The sequence below is a fragment of the Orycteropus afer genome, unplaced genomic scaffold (assembly GCF_000298275.1).
Source record: "Orycteropus afer afer isolate SDZICR_OR568_19922 unplaced genomic scaffold, OryAfe1.0 scaffold00483, whole genome shotgun sequence".
In the NCBI taxonomy this organism is placed as follows: domain Eukaryota; kingdom Metazoa; phylum Chordata; class Mammalia; order Tubulidentata; family Orycteropodidae; genus Orycteropus; species Orycteropus afer.
Window position 1 is genome coordinate 1,476,464 of NW_006922070.1, and position 11,349 is coordinate 1,487,812.

Here is an 11,349-nt window from a genome sequence, read left to right on the forward strand (position 1 = left end):
ATATATATATATATATATGTCAGATTTATATATGTGCTTATTAAGTGCTGTGGTACACATTTATTCCCTCTCTTTAACAGTTTTAAATTCTTGTACATGCAGTATATCAGAAGTTGGCCACTTATTAAATATTTTGGACTTTGTAGTCTCTGTCATGATTACTCAACACAAAAACAGCCATAGACAATATATAATGAAATTTGGCTGTTTTCTAATAAAACTTCATTTACAGAAACAAATGTTGGGCCATATTTGGCCCTTGTGCTATAATTTACTGATAATCATGTAGAGCTCATGGCATCTCAGTTATATATATATATTAAACAGGTTAAAAGGTGTTGTTAAGTCAGTTGTCTAAGATTACACAACTATGAGAGCAAGCATTCATACTCTCATACTAGAGCTTGAGATCTTAAACTACTTGATATAACAGATATCAGTCTATAAATATGAACATATAAGTACGTAATTATTGGTAGTTCAGTATTCAGTGATATACTTCAGAGACTGACTTAGTGTTTACTGTTTACTGGACAAAGGATACTCCATCTGAAGCCACGAAAATGAATTAATTTTTTAAAATTCAGTCCTTTTCATCTTTATCTATGATATATCGCTGGTCTTTTCCCAACATTAAATTAATTAAATAAATTTATTTGGAGAAGCTTTCTAAAATTTTAAAATCTGTGTGAATTTTGGATACTAAAACTTCTACTGTTTCTGGAGATTATAAGCCATAATATCAGCAGGTATTTCACCTCTGGTAGAATTATCAAATGATCTCTTTTCATTAAGATTTATTTAGCTTACATCATATAACATGGATAAACTTAGAGGACATTATGCTGAGTGAAGTAAGTTGATCACAGAAGGACAAATAATGTATTAGTCCATTATTGTAAAAAGTCAAGGAAAGGTTTACATATGGAAGGAAATTTCCTTTGTTGGTTACCAGGGGTGAGAGGGGAGGGCAATTAACACTGTTAGATAGGTAGAGACAAATGTTGATTTGGTTGAAGAGAAGGAAAATGTATCAAATGTGAGTGATGAACTTAGTGGTATTAAAGAAGAGGAAGGCATAGAGAGGTGCATGGGAGGTACCGATAACAAAGATGAATCCTTATCCACATACAGTACTGCGTTGTCAGTGAAGGCAAACATTGATAACATGGGTGGATAGATGGGTGGACACGCTGAACTATTAGGTATGGCTGTGTGATTTCACACAAATCACAATAAAAAGAAAAAATTTAAAAAAAAAGAAAGATTTGTTTAGCTTACAAAGAAATGAAGTATAAAACATTAAAATTAACCACATATATAAAAGTATGAAAAAATGGTTTTCATCATCGGTTAAAAAAAACTTATAACCTCTTTTGAAATGCAACTTATTTTAAATTGATCAAGTAAAAGAGAATGTGTTTTCATTGTTTTAGATGTACATGTTACTAATACACCCCCTACTGACTCTACTCATGATTCCTTTCTCCTCCACAGAGGTTACAAATTCTGTTTTAGTAGTTTTTTTCTATTCATTTACATACATCACTATTTACGTACTGAAAAAGGGAAAAAGTTTTGCTTTATGTTTCTTTTTATAAATGTGTATATATGTAAATATATATTATATATATATTATATAATTATATATAATATATATAATGTAATATACATATAATATATATTTATGTTTTATATAATATATATATTTATATACATATATAGAGAGAGAGAAAGAGAGCTTACTTTTTTCTCAACCACAGTGCTTTCATTTCAGTATATGTACTTCTACATAATTATATAGATAAATAATAATTGCTAAAGGGGCAAGGAGGCCACATTTTCCAACCTCCTCTAACCCCACAAGAGGAAGAACAGAATCACCATCAGTAGCCCAAGGCCTATTCCTATGAGTCCATACATGCTGCCTCCCTCCAGCCCTTTCACCAATCCTGACACCAACCATTCCTCCTGCAGTACTCACCACCTTTCTGCCAAGTTCGATAATTCACTGCAGTGACCACACAGAACTCACAGATTGTGGGGTTTATTAAGGAAGCACCAGGCTACAATTCAAGTTCAGGAAAAACGCTCAGTCTCTCTCAGCCCGCCGTCTCCCAGCCAACAGTCTCTTTCAGCCACTCTCCCAGCAATGCGTGTCTCTTGGTGTCTCTTTCTCAGCACTGCGTGTCTCTCAGTGTCTCTTTCTCAGCAGAATGTTTCTCACAGCATGTCTTTCTCATCCAGCAGTCAGAGAGACCTCTTCTGCCTCAAGGAGGCCTCCTTTGGTTAGAGCCTGGCAGAGTGGCCAAACTAACCAATCATAGTGTCAGAATTCTAAGCACCTGAGAGAGAGCAAACTTCCCAAAATGTTGCTTTGTGCCAGTCTCAACAGAAATACCCCAGGTTGATAACTTTTACAATCAGGAGCTCCTCAGTTACTCACAGCAAGTTCCACCACAAAGTTTACAAAGACTTATGGCTAGAAAAGCCATACGAGGTAATTTATTACACCACAATAATGAAATATAAGTGATACTTGGATGTGTGTCAAAAACCAAAACCCACTGCCGTTGAGTCAGATCCAACTCATAGTGACCCTCTCCTTGGGTTTCTGAGGTGATATCATTACAGAAGTAGATTGCCCAACCATCCTTCCGAGGAATAGCTGGTGGGTTTGAACCACCAGCCTTCTTGTTAGCAGTCACATGCCTTAGGCAGTACACCACCAGAGCTCTCTTGGATGTGTATATTCAGTACATATACAGTACATAAAATTCTCTTTAGCTGCAGTATAGTATTCTGTAATATCAGTGGACTTTAATTAAATCAACCTAACATCTTATTGATGTACATTTTCATTATTTCCAGTTTTTTACTATTTAGAAATAATATTCCAATGTACACTGTTACACAAGCCTATTTGTGTGTTTTCTAAGAGTAGAAATGGAGAAGTGGAATTGCTGTGTAAGTATTTATGCATATTTTATTTTTAATGCGTACTGTTTAGTTTCTCTCTAGAATGACTGTGTTAATTGATACCCTAAGCAGTGATGTATGAGAGAGTCCATTTTCTCATGTTGTTAGGTACTGTCGAATAGATTCCAATTCACAGCGACCTTATGTACAACAGTATGAAACACTGCCAGTCCTTTGCCATCCTCACAGTCATAGTTATTTTTGAGTCCATTATTACAGCCACCATGTCAACCCCTCTCTTGATGGTCTTACTCTTTTTCACTGACCCTTCACCTTAGCAAGCATGATATCCTCCTCCAGGGACTTGTCCCTCCTGATAATATGATCAAAGTACAAGAGATGAAGTCTCTCTATCCTCACTTCTCAGGAGCATTCTGGCTGTATTTCTTCCAAGACATGTTTGTTTATTCTTCTGGCAGTCCATAGTATATTCCTTATTCTTCACCAGCACCACAGTTCAAATGCATCAGTACTTTTGGAGTCTTCCTTGTTCATTGTCCAGCTTCACATGCATATGAGGCTATTAAAAGTACCCTAGCTTGACTCAGGCACACCTTAGTCTTCAAAGTGATGTCTTTGCTCTTTAACACTTTAAAAGAGGGCTTTTGCAGCAGATTTTCCCAATGCTGCTGCTTCCATGGCTGTTGATTATGGATCCAGGTAAAATGACATCTGTGACAGCTTCAGTCTTTTTTCTGCTGATCATGATGTTGCTTTCTGTTACAGTTGTGAGGATTTTTTTTTTATGTTGAGATGTAATCCATACTGAAGGCTGTCATTTGTGATACTTACCTGTAAATACTTCAAGTCCTCTTCACTTTCAGCAAGCAGAGTTTTGCCATCTGCATGTTATAGGTGTTAATGAGTCTTCCTCCAGTCTTGATGTTGCATTCTTCATATAGTCCAGCATCTCAGATTATTTGATCAGCATACAGATTGCATAAATTTGGTGAAAGGATACAGCCCTGACACATACCTTTCCTGAGTTTAAATCCTACCCCACTGATTATATTTTATATTGATACACGATAGCTTGTTTAACTATTATTGAGATTGAACAGTTGAGTTTTTCCTTTTTTTTTACTCTGTTATAAAGAAGGGCTGCTGAAGAAGGGATAAGAAATATACATATGCATATATATAAGATACATATATTTGTGTATATATATATATATATATATATACATACATCTGTATATCACTTGTCACTTGTCTGTGCCAAGAAATTTGGAAGACAGCTACCTGGCCAACTGAGTGGAAAAGAGCCCACAGAATGTTGAAATTATCAAACAGTATCATTAATATCATATACAAGTAAAATCTTGCTGAAGATAATTCAAAAATGACTGCAGCAATATATTGACAGAGAACTTGCAGAAATGCAAGCTGGATTCAGAAGAGGACATGGAATGAGGGATATCATTGCTCATGTCCACTGGATCTTGCCTGAAAGCAAAGAATACCAGAAAAATGTTTACTTGTGTTTTATTGACTATGCAGAAGCATTTGACTGGGTGGATCATGACAAATTTTGAATAATATTGAGAAGAATGGGAATTCCAGAACACTTAATTGTGCTCATGAGGAACCTGTACATAGACCAGGAGGCTGCTGTTCAAGCAAAACAAGGGGATACCGCATGGTTTAAAATGAGGAACCATGCAGCACAGTTGTATCATTTCACCGTATTAGCTCTGGTGGCATAGTGCCTAAGGCATTTGACTACTAACCAGAAGGCTGGTGGTTCAAACCCACCAGCCATTCCTCAGAAGGAAGGTTGGACAATCTAATTCTGTAGTGATATCACCTCGGAAACCCAAGGAGGGGTCTTTGTGAGTCCGATCCAACCCGACGACAGTGAGTTAGTGTTCAATCTGTATGGTGAACAAATAATCTGAGGAGCTGGACTATATGAAGAAGAATGTGGCATCAGGATTGGAGGAAGACTCATTAACAACCCGTGATCTGCGTATGACATAACTTTGCTTGCTGAAAATGAGGATGACTGGAAGCACTTACTGAAGAAGATTAAAGACTATAGTCTGCAGTATGGATTACATCTCAATATAAGGAAAACGAAAATCCCCAAAACTGGACCAATAGGCAGCATCACAACAAATGGAGGAAAGATTGAAGTTGTTAAAGATTTCCCATTACTTGGTTCCACAATCAATACCAGCAATCAAGACATCAGACAATGTATTGCACTAGACAGATCTACTGCAAAAGACCTCTTTCAAGTTCTGAAGAGCAAAGATGTCTCCTTGAAGACTAAGGTGCACCTAACGTAAGCCATGGTATTTTCATTCACCTCAAGTGTGTGTGAGAGCTGGATAGTGAACAAGGAAGGCCGAAGAAGAGTTGAAGCTTTTGAGTTGTGGTGTTGGTGAAGAATACGGAAAGTACTATGTACTGCCAGAAGAACGAACAAACCTGTCCTGGAAAAAGTGCAGCTGGAATGGTCCTGGAAAATGAGAATGGCCAGACTTTGTCTCACATACTTTGGTCATGTTGTCAGAAGGGTCTGTTCCCTGGAGAAAAATACCATGCTTGGTAAAGTGGAGGGTCAGCGAAGAAGGGAAGGCCCACAATGAGATGGATTGACACAGTGGCTGCAACAGTGGGCTCAGGTATACCAGGGATCATGAGGCTAGCAAAGGACCAGGCAGTGTTTCGTTCTGTTGTACATAGGGTCACTATGAGTCAGAGCTGACTCAATACCACCTAACAACTACAACATATAATCTATGCTTTTTTGTTTTTATATTCAGAATATGTCTGTAAGATACATAAACTGATTTGGGGAACAGGGATGGAAAGGAGACTTTTCTAAATGACTTTTTACTTTTTATTCTTTGGTTGTGTGAACTGAATTACCATTTCAAAAATAAAACTTTATAAAGCAGTAATAATAGGTTGTGCTATTTTGAACATCATATGTTTTAAATACTTTCCCATTTTCCTTTCAGGATTCCTATCCTCAAATGTATTTATTGCCCCAAGTGAGAATGTTGTTGTTATGTGCCGTTGAGTCAGACTCGACTCATAGTGACCCCTCCTTGGGTTTCCAAGGCAGTATCACTACAGAAGTAGATTGCCCCATCTTCTTTCCAAGGATTGGCTGGTGTGTTTGAACTGCCAGCCTTCTGGTTATAGTCAAGTGCCTTAGACACTATGCTACCAGAGCTCCTCAAGTGAGAATAGGAGATCAGAAATTAGGAATAAGTAGCTGGATTATAGATGAAACAACTTGATGTCATACTACATTGGATAGACTTTTTTTTTTACTTTAGGAGATGTTCTAAGACCTGTAAAACAGATAGGAATAATAGGAAAACTGCAACTCAGAGAGATTAAAGCCTACCCCTGAGAACTATTACAAAAGTGATCAATTATGTTTTTAAATTAGTTTAAGATGATAATTTTTATTTATTTTAGTAAGGATAGTGGGTTATGTTTTGTTTTTTTTCCTACCTTTACTTATGTCGTTGTTTCCAGGAGAAGGTATAAACAGTGATACAACTACAATGATAATATAACAATATTGTGACTCTATTCTGATTAGGATATCCTGGACAACTTAAAATAAAGGCCTTTAAGAAACCTTATGTACCTTTTAGGACTCCTTGCATCCATGTTTTGGTTCTGTAGTCTGTAATGCAAAGTGTGATAAAAACAATAATACTTGATGGCAGTTACTTGTTCAGTTCTTTCATTATTGGTGTCTATACCATTTCAGTTAAGGCATATTTTGCTTTATTATTTTCTCTTCAGTTTTTTTACTTTTTGTGTAGAAATGCTTCATGACTATCTTCTTTTTTCGTAAGCTGCAACTCAGTGTCTTTCTAATCTTCCTGCCCCTAGTAGCAGTGGACTAGGTTAGTTTTCAGATTGATACAAACACTGGAACAAGGCGATATTTGAGCTTAAAATCAATTACAGTTTTATGATTAAGAGTCAGCTTTAGCTGTTTAAGAATTTTTAAGAATATTCCAAACATTGAAGTTTGAGTTGAAGTCTTCAGAAAAAGAATGACTACATATAGAGTATATAGAATTAGATTTTTCCAGGAAATCCCAGGGTTTCCTCCCCCCACCCTTGGTTTTACAGTGCATTGATTTCAGCAGAAGATACAAATCTACACTTGGCAAAATATGAACCTTGATTTCTTTTCCAGTAGTTACTGTAGATTTGAGATGATATATTTTCATTATTGTGACTGTTGGCACTTCTTTCCCCAAAGTGGGGAAATGGTAGAAATATTTAAGCAGAGCAATTGACAGTAGACATTGATTATTTGAAGTTGTTCATATGAAAGTAAAATCTTAAAATTTGTCTAATACCGGAAGTTCATTATAATAAGGCATTGTTCTGAGCTTTCTAACTCCAATTATATACTATGTTCTTCATACTCTCCAGAAAGCTATATTTTGTTACTTTGTTTTAAAATACTTTAGCTCAGTATCTGGTCAAGCAAGGTTAAGAGAAAGCTGCTTAATTTCTGTCATTACTGGGCAATTGGCAACTCTAATTGTAAATGTCTTTTTTGTTTCAGTGCTTTATTTCCTGCCACTGGTACATGAACTTGAGCGTTCTCAAAAAATTATGTACTTTCTCTAATGGTTTAATTTTTTTTTTACATTACATACCTTTTACTGACTAGTGATACTTCTAAACATATGAAGTAGCTAATGTCTTTAGATGTATGTCAAGATTATATAATGATGCTGTTTTAGGATGATGATGCAGATCAAGGGGCTGTCTCAGCCAATACTTCAAACTTGGATGATTTCTACCTGGCAGAAGAAGACACCAAACAAAATCCAAATAACACTAGAGAAAATGCCAATAAACCACAGAAAGATGCTGGAGTAAATGAAAAGGAAAGGTATGTTAAGTGTTTGACCATTAATTAATAAAAATTTAGTGCCTTTCATAGGGAAGGTGGTTAGCTACGTATTATATTATGTCTTAATGTCATCAGATTTTATTGGAGTCTACAAATATATATATATAATGTCAATTTAATTATAGAGAAAAGTTTTATGAAGCTAAACTACAGCAGCAACAGAGAGAGCTCAAACAATTGCAGGAAGAAAGAAAGAAACTGATTGAGATTCAAGAGAAAATTCAGGCATTACAAAAGGCATGTCCTGACCTACAGGTAATTATGAAATTAATTTTTTCCCATTTGTCTGAAAAAATACGTAAAACCTAATGTAAGCTGAAAGTACTCTTGCTCTTTTTCCAATATTGATGTAACAAATTATGTCTACCAATTTTGTGATTAGTGCATGAATTAGTAGAATGGTGTAGGCATACAAATTTGTACTCTGAAAGAGAACACACAGGAATTGACTCTGATTATTTCCATTCTTTTGCTTGTTGGGCCAGCTAATGAGAGCATTAGAACGTGAGTATTCGTAATTATTTATATTAAAATACACTGTTTGAACTTTGCAATTCTGGACCAGCAATTCCATCTTCTACTTGCCTGACATTCTACAACAAAGTCCTAAGTCATCATGAATTACCTAAGGGAAATAATTAAGATATTGTTTGTATAGTTTGACTGTTAAATGTGTGTATTGTATGTGTGTGTGCGCATGTACTTCTGTTGGTACCCTATGCATGAGACTTTGAGATTGAACAGATAGTGAGAAATCTTTGATAATGTTAGATAATCAGGAATAATGGTAATATGAGAAGAAAAAAAAAATTTTTTGACATTTTACTTAAATGTATTTGTTAGCTTTGTACTTTTCTTTCGTTAATTTTGTTCTTCAGATGGTCTGTGTTTTCAGAGAAGGAGATAAATCAAATGACATGTTTCTAATATACCTGCTTCTTTCCTAGACTTTAACTTTTCCGCTTTTTCTAATTCATATCTTTCTCTTTTTTCCCCAATGTAAACAATATCCACAGTAATTTTTTAATACATACCAGAGTTTGAATGCATATATGATATTTTCCACAATAGCATTATTTTCCTGTTGTCTCTGGTGTTTTGATCTTTGTTTCCTTATGTCAACTTTTCTTTGAATGATGATAACCATTGGATCTGATAATAACAAATTAAATATTAATGGCACTAGAGCCCTTTGGCAGTAAAATAACTGTTTTTGTAATAGTTGTTTTAATTCCTCCTAATAGTTTTTAACCAATCTTTTTTTAGCTGTCAGCCACTAGTGTGGGTAGTTGTCCCACAAAAAATTATCTGCCTGCTGTTACTTCAACACCAACTGTTCATGAAAATGAAAGTAGTACAAGCAAATCTGTGTTTGAGCCTGAAGAGTCTTCAGTCGTAGATAATGAGGTACTGAATATTGTACCCTGTTATTTCTGACTCAGTCTTAGGTCAGATTTTAAGAAGGGAAGCAGGATACCTGTGAAACATGTTTTTAAATGATAATCTGTCATGTGTTTTTTAGTTGGGTGGAAGAAAACATTATTTTTCAAGAAATAATTAAGTTGCTGTCTTTTCAAAGTAGACTTTGCTCTTTATTAATGAATATTTGGCAGAATTTTACCTATGGAGCTGGTGCAGCAAATGGTAATAATTTCGGTTAGAAAGTTTTAACCTGTGACATCTTATTTATATTTCATTTATAGAAAACATCCTAACTTTTTCTACACAGCACATGAAGTATATTTGCTACTACTTTGCATTCATTAAGAATTAGTAATTGCTTAACTTTTTCTTCTTTATTATTGAAATACTGTTTTAACCTTCATGGATGTCTTCGTATAAAAGGATAGAACAAGGATAGGGATCTTTGTGGGTATTGGCAGTAGTATTGGTCTGTTATTTTAAAGGCTAAAGAAAATCCACATATTTATACTTCTGTGACTCTGATTTTTTAAAAATAGCTATGGTCAGAAATGCGAAGACATGAAATGTTAAGGGAAGAGCTACGGCAGAGAAGAAAGCAGCTTGAAGCTCTGATGGCTGAGCATCAGAGGAGGCAAGGTCTAGCTGAAACTGCATCTCCAGTTGCTGTTTCAGTCAGAAGTGATGGCTCTGAGAACTTATGCACTCCTCAGCAAAGTAGAACAGAAAAGTAAGAGTTTTTAAAATGTTGTTTTTTCAACATCCCCTTATTTAAGATCTGTGGTCTACACTGTGTCATTGCCCATCTACATCCCCACACAAATCTTCTGTCTCTTTAGGCTGGTTTTTAAGTATTACCTTTGTGACTCAATTTGACTGACTCCAGCTATTTTCTGTTCTGATTTCTTTTTTGTTGTTTTATTATTTTTTTAGTGCATTTTATTGAAATATAATTTATGTACAGTGAAATACACAAAACTAAAGTGACATGGGTCGATCCATTTTTTTTTTTTTTTTTTGGCAGTGTTCCCTCACCCCACCCCTACCCCTGGCAACCAACAAAGAAAATTTCCTTCCATATATAAATCTTTCCTTGACCCTCCACAACAACGAACTAATACAATATTTGTCCTTCTGTGATTGACTTATTTCACTCAACATAATGTCCTCCAAGTTCATCCATAGTACGCGGTATTTTGCAGACTCTACATTATTCTTTAGTGATGCATAGCACTCTATTATGTGTGTGTACCATAGTTTGGTTATCCACTCTTCCACTTATGGGCACGTAAGTTGTTTCCATCTTTTTGCTATTGTAAATAGTGCTGCGATGAACATGAGTGTGCATATATCTGTTCCTATCCTGGCTCTCATCTCTCTAGGATATATACCTAGTAATGGGATTGTTGGGGCAAATGGTATCTCCAATTCCAGCTTTCTAAGGAATCACTGTACTGCTTTCCACAGAGGTTCTGTCACTTCACAGTCCCACCAGCAGTGTATGAGAGTCCCAATCTCTCCACATCCCCACCAGCATTTGTTATTTTCTGTCTTGTTGAACCTTGGCATCAGTGCTGGGGTGAGATGGTATCTCATTGTTGGTTTGATTTACATGTCTCTGATGGCCAGTGATTGTGAGCATCTCTTCGTTTATTAGCTGGCCACCTGAATATCCTCCTTGGTGAAGTGTCTATTAATGTCTTCTGCCTATTTTTTCAATTGGATTGTTAATTCCTTTGGTGTTGAGGTGTTGGAGTTTTCTATAAATCCTTGCCAGATAGGTAATTATCAGCAAATACGAATTCATTGCTGTCATTTTTGTCATGTGCTTTTTCATTGTGTTGATTTCTTTGTTCCATATAATTTCTGTGTTGAGCTCGTGTTATCACTTCCTTCACTGCTATTGTTTTAGTATTTGCTGAATATTTATGCTGGTCCTCTTTTTTATTTTGATGTGAAGGTTTATCATTTTTCTTTGAGGTTACCCTGCGTTTATAGTTTTCTTCCCAAGTTTAGAACAGTCTGTTCTATCTTGTAGT

At 35.6% G+C, this 11,349-nt stretch overlaps 1 protein-coding gene across 1 annotated transcript in view; it reads left to right on the top strand.

Moving 5' to 3' along the window:
* PCM1 (pericentriolar material 1) overlaps positions 1 to 11,349 on the top strand; it is a 179,148-nt gene that overhangs the window by 39,077 nt on the left and 128,722 nt on the right. Inside the window, exons 14-17 of the mRNA XM_042782830.1 lie at positions 7,714 to 7,867; positions 8,014 to 8,143; positions 9,155 to 9,295; positions 9,850 to 10,040. Of these exons, the coding sequence (XP_042638764.1) occupies positions 7,714 to 7,867; positions 8,014 to 8,143; positions 9,155 to 9,295; positions 9,850 to 10,040 (616 nt within the window). The remainder of the gene's footprint in view (positions 1 to 7,713; positions 7,868 to 8,013; positions 8,144 to 9,154; positions 9,296 to 9,849; positions 10,041 to 11,349) is intronic.